This window comes from Desmodus rotundus, chromosome 1 (assembly GCF_022682495.2).
Source record: "Desmodus rotundus isolate HL8 chromosome 1, HLdesRot8A.1, whole genome shotgun sequence".
Classification (NCBI taxonomy): Eukaryota; Metazoa; Chordata; class Mammalia; order Chiroptera; family Phyllostomidae; genus Desmodus; species Desmodus rotundus.
The window spans coordinates 9,733,771-9,753,716 of record NC_071387.1 but is presented as its reverse complement, the minus strand read 5'-3'; the positions used below and the strand labels follow the sequence as shown (position 1 = coordinate 9,753,716).

The following is a 19,946-nucleotide window of genomic DNA, read 5'->3' as shown; positions in this document are numbered from 1 at the left end:
ATGCCCACTGTGCTTTCCTTACTTCAGAGTAGAAAGAGCAGCTTAGAAAACAGATGTAAAACTCTGAAATGTCAACCAAGTCAGTCAAAGAGTAACAGTCACAGGGCTGCTCAAACATCCATCTCCAAAACTAAAATTTTAAGAAAATCAAAGAATAGTTTCAAATTAACCATTATACTTACTTTTTAATAAAAAGATGCAACACAAACTCAAGCTAGAAACTAACACTGCCTACCACAACAAACAGGGAAGGGGGCCGAGCCTCCAAGCTCACTGGATGACAAAGTCAACAGCACCTCAGGGCACACACCTCAGTGGCCCTCCTGTGGAAAAACCATCGTCCTCTGCTTCTCCTAGGGTGGCCTTTACTGCGCGTGTGACTGGGCAGGAGACAGTTCAAGGTGAATGTATCCTGCACAGAGAATGCCGCTTTTCCCATGGGCTGAAAAAACTCCGACCCACACATCCGAAACAGACCGCCTCTTGGCTGTCAAGCACATTGTGCACAGGGGTTTTATAGCTTCTAGTGTCAAAAACTTCTAAAAATGAGCAAACTTCAAGCAGACATTTTTTTTTCACACAGCTTAAGTCAAAAGTAGGCAGCAACAATCTTGCAGTAACAGAGTGATTTCGTACAAATCAAGCTCATTCCCACTAGCTACCTAATAAGTCTCTGCACATGGACTTTTTAATCACTAAAAAGAACTGACCAATCACAAGATGTAACCCATAGGGAAAACATACCAAAATAAATCAGGTAACAATTATCTTTCTACTAATTTAGAACATATTCTAGAAGATTTAGGAAAAGAAAGTCCACTTTTCTCTCTACACGTCTTCCTCTGCAATTTAAACACTTTATTTCATCTCAGTAAAAGTTAGTTTTACTTGTTTATATTTTGAATCCTGAAAATTTAAGCAGTGATTATAGTAAATAAAAGAAGAGGAATACAAAACAAGTTTGTAAGATGGATATAATAAGCAACAGTAGAATGCCCATGAATGTATCTGGAAGAAGAACCTGGTTTTAAAGGGAACCTGAACCATTAATCAACTATGTTACTACATGCAGTATTTAATTTCTTGGGGCATTGTTCCCTCATCAATAAAATGAGACCAGTTCTACCCTCCTATAATAGATTCAGCATATGTAAAAGAAATTGTTTCACACAAAATCTTAAATAATCTAAGCTTCCTTCATTTTTAATTGCTTTCTTTCTATTACATAATACATTCAGACATTATTACACAAGGAAATGTGTCTTTATTTACGTATCTTTTATCTCACGATCATGCACATGGTATACAGATATGTCTAGAAGATGTTTTTTAATGCATAAAAATGTGGCTAGAAAAATCTGTTATCCAAAAGAGTGGAATTTGGAGGTCATCTTTTCCAAATACCTTGCTACAATCAAACATTCAGCGACACTGACATTCCCAATCAAGCAACATAGGGTCAAGTTCTACTGTAAAATCCAAAATACATAATGCAAAAGTCGAAACTGAAAAGGAAATGGAAGAGCATCTGCAGACTCTGATGAAAGTGAGCCCAAGTCCTCTTGGCAGGTTCCCTAAACCAGATAAATGCTAACATCTCATCCGAGTCCAAATCCCTCAACACCCCACCTCATCAAGAGTGACCTGAAGCCCCCAAATAATGCTATCAGTCTCTTTTTTATTATATTATTTAAATAGAACAACCACGGAACAGGGAACCACTGACACATTTATATTATTGATTATCTAATCCAAATAAAAAGCTGCTAAATCCAAGAAAAAGAAGTACTTTGAGAAAAGGCTAAAGTGGCACATGACAGAAAAGGAAAACAATTCTGGTAACATTTTTCAAAGGTATTACAAAGTTTTAATGCTCAACTCGTACCTGAGGGATAATCTTCTTTTTCTTATTATTTGCTGCATTGGGTCCAGAAAACAGCTTCTCCAGGGCAGCTAATGCTGCACTTGCCTTTGCCACTTTCTTATTTGGACCTGCACCTCTGAATTTCTGTCCATCCACTTCTACCTGAAATCAAGAACAACACTCTGCAGTTATCCCATGCAGTTCCTCTACGCAGTTTAGTTCGAATGGATCATGACACAGAAAACGCTAGAAGCCAAATAGTCCCACAAGAAGTGAATCAGTGTATCCTGAGCTCACGTATAAGCTCAGGCTGTCCTATGTCCTTGAGCAGAAAGTAAGGCTGGCTTGTATCCAAGTACACACCTCCATTACAAAGCGTTTGTCATGGCTTCCACCAGTCTCTGAGATGAGTTCATACTTAAGACCTCTTCTTTTCTCATTGAGCTCCATTACAGGATTTTTGCCACTTGCTGTGAGGATAGGGCCCTGAGTTCTGACCTAAAAGAAGGTTCAATCAAGTAAGATTTCAGAATATTAAATTTTTATTAATACGATTATACTATGCCTCTGTTGAAAGAGGCTCAAAGATTGTACTTTAAAGCATTTAGGGGCCAGGATGCACGCTTCCCCTCCAAACACGAAACATGTGGAAACTGCAAGCAGTAGGGTGCCTGGCCAGGCTGCCTCTGAAGCAGGCTGCCCTAAAAGAAGAGCACGCGAGAGCATTGCGGGCTTGCCGCTGTGTGGCACCTGCTACGTGGCACCTGCTACGTGGCACTTGCTACGTGGCACTCAGGGGTCTGACCTGCGGCGCTTGCGATCTAAGAAAAATCATCTAAACGACTAACAAAGGGGATGAAACAGCTGAGATTCCCATGACACCTGAGCGTTCACTGGTTTTTTCATTGTTAGGGTTAGGAAAAAAATAACTCCATTTAGGAAGTGGGAAGAAAATGACCTTTCACACCTCTCAGTCTCTCTCAAGAGATTTAAGGGAACCTAAAGTAAAAACAGTGGGCTACAGACTATGGATCCCAAAATTTAAAAATAACAATAAAAGTAGTTGTTCCCTGTCCTCAAGGAGCTGGAGTAGAGCGGGAGGGTCAGATAAAACCGCTGTGAAACGATGTGCATTACGAAACAGATGTAAGCTGTAGAAACGCCCCAGACAGAATCGCTCTCCTGGGCCATCGGGATCATTTTCCTGAAGTGATGCCGCGAACCCACCCGCAAAAGGGAAGCGCCGCCCCATCACGAGGAGGAGACAAAGGAGAGGGCATTCTGGACAGAACAAACAGCAGAGTGAGGAGAGTAAGGAAGAACCCCACTGGAAACGCCCTCGATGGAGCCAAATCATAAATAAAGGGCTCTGTGCCGCGCACATGGCTTTGACTTCATCGTGCATGGCGGGGAGCCACTGAGAAGACTTTAATCTGGGGGAGTTCATACTTAGATTTGTGTTGTAAAAAATTACACTAAAAATAATACAATAAAAAAAGAAAACCACTCGAAGAGTGGTAGAAAAAACTGACTTGCAGAAGAGTAAGAGTCGAGGGTAGAAAAGTAATTCATGTAATATGAAGGCTCAAATGATGAGAGAAGTTAGCCCAAAAATAAAACAAACCACAAAATGCTACAACTATAATCTTGAGAAAGAAAAGACCCCAAAATTGAGTGTTTTTTGAGGTTAGAGATCATGTCTTTAATTCCACCACAGTAACTGCTCAAGAAATGCTGGAAATGTGAATGCCCAAAAGAATTATTGTGTATGAACCCAAAGGATCGCAAGCTTCTCAGTGAGTACTCTATGTTGATTTGATAAGTGGGTGATGCTGTAGCAGTAAAGCATTGGCCTATTTTTAAAGACAAATTTAATAAACATTTCTGGGTCTTTTGCAATAAATATCACTTCTTCAAGAGTTTTCAAAATCTGCATTTTTAAAGTTTCAAGGCAAATTTCCAATCTCCAGTTTTAAAAGGTAATAAGTAATTTTAGGTCTGTGGTAATATCTCTCTGCTTTCCAAATCTGAAATCACTTTTATAAAAATGAGTCAAGACGTAGAAATATTTGCCTTTCTAATCACTACTACTTTCCCTGAAGAACAGGGCTCTGTCCCCTCCCCCACTGTCCCGTCCCACAGAAACAAAGCACCGAGGTGTTCACTACCCAAACCTCCACAAAGTCAGCAGCCCACGCTGCTCGCTCTCCTCTAATTCCCTTCGAAATTTAACTGTCTGAGCCTCACAATTAGTGAGCTCTTTCTCTTCTTAGTGTCAATATTTCTAACACTGCCAGCAAAACATCTTGCCCTGCCTGTGACTCCCACCTGTGAATGACTGCTCCTCTGAAAAGCCAGGCGCCATGTCTTCCACCCTCCACAACATCACACGAAGTGTCAGGCGTGGTTTTTCCAAGCCTCAGTCCCCATCAGCCCCACCCCCCAGCCCACCTGGCACTTCCAGACATTTTCTCTCACAACTCCTTCACACCTACAATGCCTCTGGATCTAGAACGCCTTCTTTCCACCTCTTCCCTAAAAAATCTTACTCATCATCTAAAACCTAGCTCACATTTTACTTCCTTTGATTTTACATGTGTGTAAGTTTCACGATCACTTCCCCCTTGGAAATTTTACATTTTACTCATTTTGCAATCACAGAGCTTATCACATTACAGTATAACTAGTTACAAAATGTCTTTTGCCCTTCTAGCCTGGGGGCATCTTGAGGCTCTGGACACACTTTCTTCAGCAACTGGCAGTAAACAGGTACAAACAGGGGATTTATAAGCTGAAAAAATATATGGTCCTTAATAAATACTCATTCTTACAAATGACACATTTTTAAAAATGTTAGTGTAAGCCCTTGCTGTTACTTGAAAGCCAATTTTCCTTATGGAAAATGCAATACACAAGGGCCCCACGGGTTCCCAAACATTCTGTCACTGCTCAGTGCTCGACTGTGTCCCACCCTGTTGTCTCTGGCAATGAGCTCCTATGTCAGGACTTCCCCAGAGGGTGAGGAACGCGCCAGGTCAAGCTATGTCGTTCTCAGAGCCGGTCTGCCTCAGTGAAGACCCACTACCGCCAGGTTAGCACAAACTTCAAATAATCCTAAATTTCCTCCTTGAGATCTTTTGGGGTTTTTTTTTTGTTCTTCAGTTATTGTTAATATACTTGTTAAATGCGGCAAAAGGGAAATGCTAGTTAAATATGTTGTGTAGTACATTGCACGTTTACAGATATTTTTAGAATTAAATGGAAAAAAACCTAAGATGTAAAACTGCATAAAAATGACTGCCTTCAAAAAAAAAAAAAAAAAAAACCACTTAACACAAAACAGCCCAGATGGAAATAAAATAAAATATTAATAATGGCTGCCTCTGGAATATATATGTTTGAGTATGCTTTTGATTTTATTTGTATTTTCCCATATCTCTCCAATTCTCTACAATGGAAATTGGTTTCTAAGGAAAGAATATGTAAGCATACCTCTAAGGTACTGGAGGTTTCAGTTGTAGAATTTCCAGTATTATTGCTTGAGTTTGAAGACACGGTTTCATTTTTGCTTTCATTATCTGATTTTTCATCGGAACTCATACATTCAATATCTGCATCAAAGCCTGTTGGGTATCCCATTGCCTGTAATACCTATACGAATTACATTAAGATTCAGTTTTATTCAAAAACCAGAAACCACAGAGAAGAGATGAACTACTGAGAACAACAGTTTCAAATCCACAACACCTGAATCCATGAAATACTTTATAGGAAGAGAGAGGTGGTACAAAATCCTTATTTTTACCTACCAGGGTATCACCACTGAACAGCGATTTTCAACCTTTGTCACCTCCTGGCACACATAAAGTAATTGCTAAAATTCTGCAGCACACCAAGAAATATATTTTTTTGCCAATCTGACAAAAAAAGAATAGATGTAATTTTGATTCATTCACAGCAGATGGCTATTGTGCTGGCTGTTGTCATTTTATTTGACAATCTAAGAGAAAAGAGGTCAGCGCCCCTGACTAAATAGTCAGGAATGTCACGTTTTAAAAATTCTGTGGCGCACCAGCTGAAAATTGCTGCCATAGAAAATGGGAAAAGCTCCCTCAGAGTAACTAAGTTTACATAAAGGATGACGGAAATGCAAACCCAAGGTTGCTCCTGGTTCATTTAATTTGGAGGTAAAAGGCAGAGAAAGTAAACAGCATAGCCAAGTTCAACAAATGGCATGAGGGAAAAAGTAAAATAGTACATTGTAAAAAAGTATCCTAGGCTAGAAAGGAAAAGACAGGAGGGTCTAATCCTGTATTTATCCACTGGTCCTCAATTTTCCAATTTGCAAGAAAGGACTTCTAGATTCTAGGATTCAATCCGTTAGAAGAAATTAGCACAGAAAGGCAATCAAGAAGTTCTCTTTACTCCGGAACGAATCTGCTGGTCCATTACAAAATAACACCTGAATCTTTCTACTACTGACCTCTTTGCTTTTAATTTAAGGCATATTGAGACCTGAAAGAGAAGATTCAGTCTCCAGGTGTACTCTCTGTACCGAGTGCCAGGGAACAGTTCTGGTTTTGTATCTGCACCCCTGCCTCACGAGAACCTTCACAGCTTCCTCCAATGGCCATTCTTCTTACAGTTCCCCCCAATGCCTGGCCTTTTTAAAATAAGGCTTTTTTAAAATACGGTTTTCAGAAATGTGTGTGTGCTTACATACAAACAAGAGAGTATGTTCACTGGCATTTTTACAAGTCTCTTTTAAACAGGTTGATACTGGATTGTCAGTTACTAATTTAAAGGTTTATATCAGAAAATGTAGAGAGAGGTTCCTAAAGATTCCTGTATTTGTTTTAGTTTTCAACTGTTTAAGCTGCTGGAATGTAAAAGCACATCATATTTTTTACAATCCCAGTTATACCTAACAGGGGTCTCTCAAAAAACTACTCTGAAAACTGACACAGGGTGTCCAACCTGCAGCTGGCGGCCCGCATGCAGCCCAGGATGGCTGTGAATGCAGCCCAACACAAAATCTTAAATTTACTTAAAACATCACGAGATTTTTTTTGTGACTACATGTAATAATGTATTTAATGTGTGGCCCAAGACAACTCTTCTTCTTCAAGTGTGGCCCAGAGATGCCAAAAAGTTGAACACCCCTGCTAGAGAATGCCAGGGATGGGGCCTTGGGGAGCAGATTCTCTACAAAGGGACGTGAGAAAACGTTTTGGGTGTGAGAAATATTTTATATCTTGACTAAGTTGATGGTTACATGATTATAACCATACAAAAACCATTTACCAGTTATATGCATAAGTTATACCTCAATGAAGTTGGTTTTTAAAAGACAAGAAAAACAACAAAAACTATTTTGATAATCACACAAATGACTAGCCAGGCAGGCCAGCCTTTATAAACTATGTCATCTTACATAAATAAAATAGTATTACTCTAAACGAAAAATGAGCAAAAGTAGAACTCTGTACCAAGAGTACTTGAAATTAATGCATATGGAAAATGTGGCATTCTGCTGAACACTTCAAATCATAAATAAATTGCTTGTATTAAATGAGAATGAGGTCAAGTTCTAAACGTAGTCAGGTAATACCCTTAAGGACGTTAACGTCATTTGGCTTTATCTTTGTTGATGTTTTATAAAGAAAACACCTTCTCCAGTGAGTACTGCAAATATGCTCTTTCTGCAAAACCTCACCTCTGGGAGAATACTTTTTAGTCTAACACTAGCTAACAAGCTGCAGGTCAAAAGCCGAGAGGCAAGTAAATGTGATTTGTTAATTCCCAATTTAACACAGTTAAAATAGTCACATAAATTACTTAGCACCATTTCTGTCTGCCCTTTTTTCACATATCAACGTTCAAAAACATAAGTTCGATATGAAACTCTCTCAAATTCACACAAAACCTATAACGTGGTATTTACCTGTTATTGTAGTAACTTACTTCAGTACATTTATAAATAATTTATATATGAAGGGGGACCCCCCCGAAAATGTTATTATCTTCCGGAGCGCAGGCCCTTGTAGTACAGGCTAGGTGAGAGGTCTAGGAGCCCACCTCTACCAGTGCACCAGCTGGTGCTGTTCTGAGAGGCTGCGCTCAGCTTCAGAGAATTTTTTGTGAGGACTCTTTCACCACACTTGCCCATTTCACGATGGGTGACTTAGGGGCACGCCTGCCAGCACTTGCGCTGAGTGTTCAGCAGGTTTTGACCAAACATGGCACGACCCCTGTGTCCCACCCTCCCTATTCTCACTATCTCATACCAAGTGACTTGGTTTTTGTTTCCCCCATACGAGAAAAGTCCTCAAAGGGAAACGTTTTGCCGATGTGGAAGAGGTGAAACAAAAAATGGCAGAAGTACTAAAAGGCGTCAAAACAAGTTCAAATACTGCTTTGAAAAGTGGAAAAAGTCTCAATAGGTGTGTTGCATCAAATGGAAAGGACTTTGAAGGTGACTGAAGTTTAAACATGTAAGACTAAATACACAATTTTTTATAAATAAATTCCAGGGCTGTTTTGGGGGTTCCCCCTCATAACTGACAGATAATCTCAAGGGATACAGTACACTTGTAATGTAGCTCAACTGACAAAAATTTCAAATTCAGTCATTTTCTATGAACACATTCTAAGATTATTAACTACTATATGCTTTAAAAGTAAAGTTTTTTAAAAAGTAAAGAGTTTTCAGACCTGTGGAACCAAAGTTTGTCTGGAATGAAAATTAAGGCCAAAAAACTGCTATACCAAAGAAAAGTCAGTTCCAATGTCTAGCAAACGAATTCAAAGGAGGTTGAGATTGAGAAAGATGACCCCCCCCTCAAAGAGCAGGGTCCAAGAGTGAACAGAAACACCTAAGAACACACTCCACCCCACGGCTCTCCACTCAAAACAAAGTCATATTCAGGACTTCTGTCTATCGGAGATGCAATGGCTTCCAGGAATCTCTCCACGGAGCCTTCTCTCCTTGTCCTCTTCTAACTCACCTTTTCCCCGACAATGAATAAGATTTGTTTTGTGAAATATGGTTGATTTTGTCCCTATCATCCTCTTTATGAGGGGCTCTAAGGAAAAAAGAATTAGAAGAGGAAAGGGAAGACTATTTTAGGTTGTTTTTTGCTGAGCAGCCAGGCTCTTGTGGCAGAAACCGATCTCTTCTCGTTTTGTTTTGATTCTATGGTGTGATTTGTCTTAACAGGTACAGACACCTACCAAGCAACTGAATAAGGAATGCAGGGGTTTTTATCAGCTGGGACCTATTTTCAGAAAAACATATGTTGGATATAAAACTCTCTCGAACTCATACAGAACCTGTAATGTGATAGAACCTTATGGATGGCAATTTGGAAATATATGCCTGACATGAATAGAAATCCCACTATATATTTAATGAATTAATGGATTATTCAAATGGGTTTTCTTCTTGACCTAGTAATTCTACCTCTAGAATATATTTAAGGGATAATCAGACTAGTTCAAAAAGATGTAAAGCAATTAACTGGAAGCATCTAAGTCTGAAAGGGGTGGTGGCGTTGTGATAGAAGGTAATAATGACATATGAGGCCATTATAAAAAGGAGAACAATCTATGTGATAACTATAAAAAGCTCAATATATTTTTAGATGAACATAGAAAACATAACTCTATTTTAAGTATGTATTTTGTAGTTCCCATCATTCCTTACCTGCAACCCTGGGGGCCAGATTGTTTTGAGAACAACTTTTCAAAATTTAGAAAGCTACTACAATGTATTTACCATATATTTTCAAAATCTCCAGTGGCATTTCAGGTGCTACCCCATGTGTGGGCAAAGAAATATCTAAAATATCCACAGTACAGAGAATAATACTAAAGACTAAAAATAGCCATATATCAACATCAACAGTTCAGGTTTTCCCATCTAGTGAGTTTGCATGAAACTTAGGAGAAAGTATTTTTCATTTTCAGTGCTTTTGGATTTTGAAATTGCAGGTTAAAAGTGGGAGGGGGGAAGTACATACCAAAATGTTAATGCTTGTTACGAAGACAAATAGCATCTAAATCTTGTCACATTGCAAAATTTGCCACTCTACTAACCTGCCCAAATTTTACTGAATTGCAACTTGCTAAAGATTATTATAAAAACCCCACAAACTCTATCTCTGTATCATAGGCACCTTTAAAGTCTATTGCTGCTACCCCTTTTCACGAAGACCTCCCCAAGGAGAATGCCCACCTGATCTTCATGCTGAAACAACTGAGACCCTCCCAATCATGTAACTGTCCATTATGTCACAGACAGCGGGCTTGTATCTCGCATGTTTTTTGTGAGAGATGCTAGAGAACTTAGGTCTATATCTGTGACTCATCCTCAGCATACATTATAGCTAAATTATCAAACTGTATTTTTAGCCTTACTCCTGGATTCACTTTTCCCCCCTCATTCTTGGTTATCTTCTTCTGCTTCATAAACTCATACTATTTCATCATACCTGAAATACCCCTTTTATAAACAAGACAGAACATTAATAATATGTTGTTTTATATTTTTAAAGCTTTGTTCTTATTTTTCTGCATTGTTCTTATTACCTGACATGTAATTTATTCACTTATATATTTGTTGTCTGTCTCTCCACCCTCTCACACTGGGATCCAAGCTCCAGGAGGGCAAAGCCTTTGTTCACTGCTGTATCTTAAGATTCTAGAATAATGTTTGCACCTGAATTAGTAATATTTGCAAGATGGAATGATCATGAAAACAGACCAATTATGTCTTATGCCATACTTCACGTAACTGAATTTTTCTTAAGTGAAAGTTGATCTCCATACTACATGATTTTTGACATTTTCACATTTGTCGGCAAAAGGTCAAAGGTATCTTGGAGAGATTCTACTATTTAGGTATTTTCTACAAACCTACAAGAATGACTAAATGGTTCGGTACTAGACCCTACAACTTATGGAAATACTCTGAAATGCAGAAAAGGCACCATGCACAAAAACAATGATCAAATTTACTTATGACAGAAAAAATCTGCAAACAGCAAAATATGCTATGCTAAGGAAATGTTTAAATATAACAGTACATCCATACCATGTTACTCATAGAGCTGTTATACTGTTTAGGAAGCTTTTGATACATTGAAAAACACTCATGACACGTTAAATGAAGAACAGCAGAGGATAAAATTACATATACTCGGTACGCTCAACTTTAAAAAGAAACAAAAAACCCAACATATACATAAATACTCATCATCTGCCTCAGAGATATGCAGCTGACCTTTTTATTTCTTCACTTCTATGTCTTCGAAATTTTGTATAATCAACATACATTTTACAACCAAAAAATTTTGTGGCCCAGAGACGACAAAACTACATTATTAAAGTCTTTTTTAAGAATTCTGTTAGTTTGCTGTAGGAAAATAAGCTCCTTATTTACAACATAAAAAAACAAAGCACTGGTAAGTAAAAGATATACAGTACCTTCACTGCTACGTGAAGTTTTGCTGTTTTCTTGGATGGTCCTGAGGCTTCGTATGTTGTACCATCCACATCTACAGACATTGTAAAGACAGGAGCATGGACAGGGCCCGACTGAGATAAGAGCTTGTACTGAAGCCCTGGCCTGATCTGATTTAGCCTCATTAGTGCATTCATAAGGTCTATTGCTTTACTATCCAGAACTGTTAAGAAAGAAGAGATCAGAAATTAAAACATTTTGCTTTAATCTATGCATCTGTAGATTTCTAGTGACCACTATAAATTCATTAGATTTTTTAAAAGCAGGAATTTAAAAACACCTTACAAATTAACTTCACTTCATAAATAATTCTAAAATCACTTTTTAAATTATGATGCTAACATCACTGTAAAAGTAATATGCATTATTAAATCTATACATTAATTTTACTTTGTCAATATTAATATATCCTAAGCCAGCGATTTTCAACCAGTGTTATGGCCAAAGAATTTTTAAAACACGTAATACCTGACTATTTAGTCAGGGGCACTAACCTCTTTTCCCTTAGATGGTCAAATTAAAAAAATGACAATAGCCAACACAATAATAGCCGTCCAGTGTGAAAGAATCAAATTATACCTATTTTTTGTCAGATCAGCAAAAAAATATTTATTTTTTTGTATGCTACAAAGTTTTAGTAATTAGTTTATATGTGCCATGAGATAAAAAAGGCTGAAAATCGCTGTCCTAAGCAATGAAGCTTGGAAACAAGTTATTCAAACATCAATTTCTCAGTTAAGATCTATTCTAACTACCTCAATTCAAATAAATCAAATTCTTCACTCTGTAATTTTTATTTTCCTGAGACTACAAATGTTTTCCAGTTAACATCTATAAGAATAAGGATTTTATATACTTTTCCTTAAATTTCGTTTCATCTTCTTATTGGGATCTTTATCATCCCCTAATCCATCTTCAAATGGCCTCTTCAGAGCTGAAGACCCAGCACCTAAAGAATTACAAGAGATTCATTATCAGTCAAAACAATGGTTTTACTGCCTCTACCAAATGTGCCCAATGTGTTCAAGGAGGGAAACCCTAGGAATCACAAGGAACACAGTGCTCTTCACTGAACAATTCAATTACCGTATTTATAATCTTGAAATGGCAAAAACTTTTCAAGTGAATCTTTAGGAAACAATTTAATATTCCTCATTTTTATAAATACTTATTTCTCCTATTCGGTCACACAGCAAATACAAGTACCTATGCACATATTCACATCTGTATATGCAGGAACAGAAAAGTCCAGAAAGATAGCAAAATGTTAAAGGTAGTGATCTCTGGTACTAGGATTTATTTTTACGTCTTTTCAAATATTTCTATAATTTAACATTTGCTACTTGTATAAATTTTTTAAGTTTACATGTTTAATCTTAGAAACCTGATTATTTTTCACACTACAAAATATTATTCTGTCTGCCTATTCAAATCCTATTTAAAATTTTATTTACAGTTCATTTCTTCCACGAAATGTTCTTCAACTTCTCTCTAGTCTCGGCTCTCTGGACCAGTCTCTGTAGCATCAGACATACAGAGAGCCCCATGCGGCAGCGCGCCACCACCTCTCTCACATAGAGAAGCCTTGTGCCTCCTCAGCGCTCTGCGAAGGCCAAAAATACTTTGTCCCTGTCGTCTACCCTAAAAACTAATGCAAGACTTAAATAGCATTAAAATCAAAAGAAAACCAACCATATGGGAAAAAATATTTGCAGATGATACCTCGGACAAGGGTCTAATCTCTAAAATATATAAAGAACTCACATGACTCCACCCCAGGAAGACAAACAACCCAATTAAAAAATGGGCAAAGGACTTGAACAGACACTTCTCCAAGGAGGACGTAATAGAGAGGGCCCAGAGACATATGAAAGGAAGCTCAGCATCACTAGCCATCAGAGAGATGCAAATGAAAACCACAATAAGGTACCACCTCACACCAGTCAGAGTGGCCATCATAACCAGATCAACAAACAACAAGTGTTGGAGAGGATGTGGAGAAAAGGGAACCCTAGTGCACTGTTGGTGGGAATGCAGACTTGAGGCCACCGTGGAAAACAGTATGGAATTTCCTTGGAAAACTAAAAATGGAACTACCTTTTGACCCAGCAATCCCACTGCTTAGGATTATACCCTAAGGATCCTGAATCACCAATTCAAAAGAACCTATACACCCCAATGTTCACAGCAGCACAATTTACAATAGCCAAGTGCTGGAAACAGCCTAAGTGCCCATCAGCAAATGAGTGGATAAAAAACTATGGTACATTTACACAATGGAACACTACATAGCAGAGAGAAAGAAGGAGCTCCTACCCTTTCCTACAGCATGGATGGAACTGGAGAGCATTATGCTCAGTGAAACAAGCCAAGCAGTGAAAAACAAACACCATATGATCTCACCTGTAAGTGGGACCTAATCAACAAAACAAAACAAGCAAGCAAGCAAAATACAACCAGAGACACTGAAATAAAGAACAATCTGACAGTAACCAGAGAGGAGGAGGGAGAAGGATAATAAGGGATAATGAGTAGGGGAGACCTTCATCAAGGAACATGTATGAAGGACACATGGACAAAGCCAAAGGGGGGTGGGTTCGAGGGTGGCAGGCAGGGACAGGTGGGGTGGGGGGAGGGCGTGGTGAGGTGAAAATGGAGACAAATGTACTTGAACAACAATAAAAAAAATAGATATTTTAATTAAGGAAAAAAAAACCCCTAACAGAAGACTCAGGAACAATGGGTCTGAAACAAAACTAACTCATATTGTGTAATTTCTTGGGTAAAGCAGCTAGTTCACATTGCTGTCAGGTGTAAGGCTTTGCTGTCCAAGTTAAAGCCAATCAGAGAAAAGCTCATCAACCTGTCCAAGTATTTTAAATAACTCTGTGCCTGCAACTTCAAAACTGGTTATTGGGTTTTTCCTAAAGGAAGGTTATGGTCAAGAGATTCATGCCACAAGACTTCCAGATACTTCTAATGAAACCTTGTAATGATACCGACAGTAACCACACATTCTCTGATCTAGATTTACTGTCCCTTGGAGTACAAATTTGACTTCAGCACTTGCTTGAGACAATGCTTATCACTCAGGTCAATAAATCTTGATGTTCTCTTCTACAGAAGGCACTATCTGTTTATATCTGCTTAGTATTGTATTTCACTCGCATTACACGAAGCTGAGTGTGCCAGTCTCCCTGAATGCCATCTTTAAGAGAGAAAGTTCAAAGGGAACAAAGTATACTCAGTCATTCAACCACCATTAAGTTACATTAAAAGCTGCTCCCTGATTGTGTGGAAATCACAAACTGGCTTAAAGGCACAGATCTATTCTCTAAATCCTCCAGCAACAGAGTTCATGGATTAAGCTTCAGTCTCCCATCCCAGCCATTGTAAAACAGGTGTAAAATCTGGGGGAGGGAAATAAGAAGTGATCGTTTGAGAGGCAACAATTTTTAAAAATAGTATGTGTGCTTACCATATGTCTAGCACTGTTCTTAATACCTTGCATGTATTTACTTATTTAATCATCACCCTTTGAAGCCTGTACTTTTATCATCCTCATTATAATATCATTCACGTAGTCATTCAGCAACAAATATTAATTGAGCATTTTCTATGTGCAGGATTTTAGGTGCTGGACAAAGAGAACAGATCAGTGTTTCAAAGAGCTTATGTAAGGTGGTTGGAAACTATTACAACATGTCCTATGGTTTTGAATACAATGAAGAAAAATAAGAGGCTTAAAGGGAAGGAGGTGTTGCTCTTTTATTTTTAGTGTTCATCAGAAAGGTCAAAAAGGTATTGCTGATCAGGTGACCTTTTGATGAAGACTTGAAAGAAAATAAGACTGAGCTATTCACTATCTGAGGAATGAGCCCCAGGCAAAGAAAACAGCAAAGTACAAGGGTCACAGGCAGGAAGTGGCTGGGAAACAGCACAAAGGCCTGTGTGACTGGAGTGAGAAGAACCAGGAGGGGATGGTAGCAGGAGAGGAGGAGAGGCAGTAGTTCTGAACCCCAGCTGCCACTAATTCACTAGAGGAACTTTTACAAAATATCAAAGTTCCATTTCCAATATGACAAAGTAAGTGTGTATATATAAATATACATTTTATTGTTGTTCAATTAGAGTTGTCTGCATTTTCTCCCCACCCCAGCCAAAACCACCTCCCTCCCCCACCTCCACTCTCCCCCTTGATTTTGTCCATGTGTCCTTTATAGTAGTTCCTGAAAGCCCCTCTCCCCACTATCCCCTCCCCACTCCCCTGTGGCTATTGTTAGATTGTTCTTAATTTCAATGTCTCCAGCAATTCCGCTGCTGGGATTATACCCTAAGAACCCTGAAACACCAATCCAAAAGAACTTATGCACCCCAGTGTTCGTAGCAGCACAATTTACAACGGCCAAGTACTGGAAGCAACCTAAGTGCCCATCAGCAAATGAGTGGATCAAAAAACTATGGTACATTTACACAATGGAATTCTATGCAGCAGAGAGAAAGAAGGAGCTTATACCCTTTGCAACAGCATGGATGGAACTGGAGAGCATTATGCTAAGTGAAATAAGCCAGGCGGTGAGGGACAAATACCATATGATCTCATCTTTAACTGGAACATAATCAACCAAAGAAAAAAGCAGACTAAGTATATTGAAAAAGCCTTCCTGATGTGAGTAATTAGCAAAAATATAGAATATATAGTCCTGGAAAAGACAGACTATAGAGTTAAGATCTGGAAGATGAAAGAAACCCTGCTTTGGGGGCGACATTTCTTCTAGGGGCATCTTCCAAATCCGGAAACATCAGTAAGAACTGAACAAAGTACTTTTTAACAGGCACCCAGGTCTCACTCACAGAGCCAAAAACTGAAGTTTTAGGACCACCAAACAGGGGAGGCCTGCTGAATCCATCGCACTGTGGCCGGGCCTCCACAATGCCATACAATAGAAGTAAGATGAAGTAAGAATACATAGTCTGGATCTCGTAAGGACTGAAGCCCAGCTTCAGGTCCCCTTAATCCTTGATTGTGTTATAATGACCCACGATTGCCAATTCCACTAGCCAGCTCCCAGAAACAAATATAAATCTGCCCAAAGGAAGACATTACTACTCTAAGCTTTAAATTCTCTACAACTTTTGCATTTTAAGTCTCTAAAATTCATAATAACCATATATATAAGAAGATATTATGATCAAAAATCAAGAAAAGGTGCAGACAACAGAAACAGAACCAGAAGAGACCCAGATGATGGAGCTTTCAAAAACAAATTTTATTAAAAATAATTAGGATGTGCAACCAGAAAAGAATGAAGAAACAAGAACTTGGAAAAATGAGGAGAGGCTTAGGAACCTCCAGGGCACCTTGAAACATTCCAACATCCGAATTATAGGGGTGCCAGAAGGAGAAGAGGAAGAACAAAAAATTGAAAACTTATTTGAACAAATAATGGAGAACTTCCCCGATCTGGCAAAGGAAATAGACTTCCGGGAAGTCCAGGAAGCTCAGAGAGTCCCAAAGAAGCTGGACCCAAGGAGGAACACACCAAGGCACATCATCATTACATTACCCAAGATTAAACGCAAGGACCTACATCCAAGATTACTGTATCCAGCAAAGCTATCATTTAGAATGGAAGGGAAGATAAAGTGCTTCTCAGATAAGGTCAAGTTAAAGAAGCTCATCATCACCAAGCCCTTATTATAGGAAATGTTAAAGGGAGTTACCTAAGAAAAAGAAGATCAAAAATAGGAACAGTAAAAATGACAGCAAACTCACAGTTATTAACGACCACACATAAAACAAAAACGAGAGCAAACTAGGCAAACAACTAGAACATGAGGGTTGGAATAAGTAGCATAGATGATAGGTGGAAAATAGACCGGGAGAGGGTAAAAATAGTGTAGGAAATGTAGAAGCCACAGAATTTATAAGTATGACCCATGGACATGAACTATGGGGGGGGGGAATGTGGGAGGGAGGGGGGTGGGCAGGATGGAGTGGAGTGTGTGGGGGGGGGAATGGGACAACTGTAATAGCATAATCAATAAATATATTTTTTAAAAAAATTAGGATGTGAAAAAAAATTAAAAAATAAAAACAAATTATTTCTGGAAGAAAATCTTAACCTACAAAAGAAGCAAAATTCTAGAAATGAAAAATATAATATAAATTAAAAACTAATAGACCTGCAAGGGGAAAGAGACAATCCACTATAGAAGGAAATTGGTATACCTCTTTTAGTAATTAAAAAAAAAGCGAACAAAAAAATATATAGTACAGGTACATATAAGATTTGAACAACACAATGAACCAATGTAACCTGACATGTAAAGAACATTCTGACCACCAACTGTAGAATGTACATAATTTTTCAGACAGAATCCCTTACAAAAACTAAGTACTTGGACTTAAAACATGTCTCAAGAAATATCAGAGTAAAAAGTATATATCAAAGGATAGAAATCAAAGCATGTTCTTAGTTATAGAAGAATAGTGGGAACTCAAACAGAGAGAGATAACTAAAAAAATCCTTACCTGTCTGGAAATTAAGCTATGACAACATCGAAATAGTTCCTGTGTCAAATAACTGATAACAAGGAAAAATAAAAACTGTTTTAATTAAGTAATGATAAAGATACTAATGTTAAAAGAGTGTAAGATGCATAAGTCTGGGCTTAAAGGAAGACATGAGGTTAGAAAAATCAGTAATATATTCATCTATCTCAAAAAGTTAAAATAGTAGCAAATGAAACCCAAAGGTAATAAGGAGGAAAAAACAAAGGAGAAGAGCAGAAATCAATGAAGCGGAATGCAAGCATATGCCAGAAGACAATCAACAAAGCCAAAGTAGTTGTTTTTTTTTTTTCTTTTGAAAAGACTAATAAAACCAATAAACCTCTAGTGAGAATGCTCAGGGAAAAAAGGAGGAGCAAAGTATAAAAGAGGACATCGTTACAGATATTACAGACAATAAAAAGATAAGAGGATCTGTAACTTTATGTAAGTTTATAAAACTATCTTAAATTTTGATGAAATGGATAAATTCCTAGAAAAAAAACAATTTACCAAAATTCTCATAAAAGTATGCCTATTAACTAAATTATACCCATCATTTAAACCTTTCCACAAAGCAAACCACATGCTCAAATGCCTTCACTGATAAATTTTTTCAAACATTTAAGGAAGAAATAACATCAATTTTACACAAACTCTTACAAGGAACAAAAAAAGAAGGGACACTTTCCAACTCACTTTATGAGGCCAACATAACCTTAGAGGCAAAACTTGACAAAACATTACACCAAAGAAAAATTGCTGGCCGACCTCACACACAAATATGTGTTTTTGTGAATTGCTTACAAAAGCCTATGCAGGGTTGTTCATGCCAGCTTTATTTGAGAGAGCCAAAAACTAGAAATAAACAAAACTCCCTACAATCATGCGCGGTTAAACAAACTCTGGCTCACCCATGCCATGGAACACCACTCAGCATAAAAAAGAACCCGCTACCGACACATGCGGCAACGCGGACAGCACACTGGGGGTAGGAGGGGAGATCTCAAAAGATCACACACTGTGTAACTCCTTGAAATGACAAAAGTCTACAAAGACAGAAAAATCCGTGGTTTCCAGGGCTTAGGGGTGGTTGAGAGGAGAGAAGAGGGCATGACCATAAAGGGGCAGCATGTGGAAGATCTGACTGGTAACGGAATGGTTCCGGTTGCGATGGCAGTTACACAAACTACACATGTAATAAAATGGCATGAAACATACACACAGTACCAATGTCAAGTTCTTGCTTTTGATATTATACTACAACATAAGATATAACTATTAGGAGAAACTGACTGAAGGATGCATGGGAACTCTCTTTACTAATTAGGCAACTTTCTGTGAGTCTGTATTTTAAGATAGAAAGTTAAGAAATAGGAAAAGCTCAGCTGCTTGTTGAGGACAGACAACCAGGACAAAGTCTGAAGTAGAAAGACCAGATAGACAAGTTACTACAACAATCCAGGTGAGAGATGATGGCAGCTTAGGCCAGGGTGTCCACCGTGAAGAAGTTAAAATAAATAGCTAAATTCTGGATATACTTTGAAAATAAAACAGGATTTGTTGATAATTTGGATCTGGAGGAAGGAGAGAGAGAATTCAAGGGTCAAAGTTTTTGCCTGAGCACCCAGGAGGATGGAACTTCCAATGACGGGCAGTGATAACCATGGAAGGAGCATATCAGAGGTCCTGTTAGGACAGAAATTTGGATTTTAGACATCTTAAGTTTGAGATGGCTGTTATTCATCCATGTGGGGAACAGAGGAGGCATTTGGGTAACTTGGTCTGAGGTCAAGGGCTGGCTGTATGGAGTATAAATATAAATTTGGGAATCTTCAATAAACAGAAGGTATTTTAAGACAGAATCAGATCTCCTGAAGGGTTGATACAATGAGGAGTGGTCTGAAGCCTGCGCCCTGGGACACTTTAGTATTCAGAAGTCAGGAAGATGGGGAAGAACAAAGACAGTTGAGGAGAGGACGGTGGAGCAGGAAGAACTAAGAGTC

At 38.3% G+C, this 19,946-nt stretch overlaps 1 protein-coding gene across 9 annotated transcripts in view; it reads right to left on the bottom strand.

Moving 5' to 3' along the window:
- STRBP (spermatid perinuclear RNA binding protein) overlaps positions 1-19,946 on the bottom strand; it is a 122,402-nt gene that overhangs the window by 12,331 nt on the left and 90,125 nt on the right. For all 9 annotated transcript variants that reach the window (XM_053920884.1, XM_053920886.1, XM_053920861.1 and 6 more), the window contains 5 exons: positions 12,244-12,336; positions 11,351-11,550; positions 5,357-5,515; positions 2,228-2,362; positions 1,886-2,026 (listed from right to left, as the gene is read on the bottom strand). In XM_053920884.1, coding sequence (XP_053776859.1) covers positions 1,886-2,026; positions 2,228-2,362; positions 5,357-5,515; positions 11,351-11,550; positions 12,244-12,336 — 728 coding nt within the window. The remainder of the gene's footprint in view (positions 1-1,885; positions 2,027-2,227; positions 2,363-5,356; positions 5,516-11,350; positions 11,551-12,243; positions 12,337-19,946) is intronic.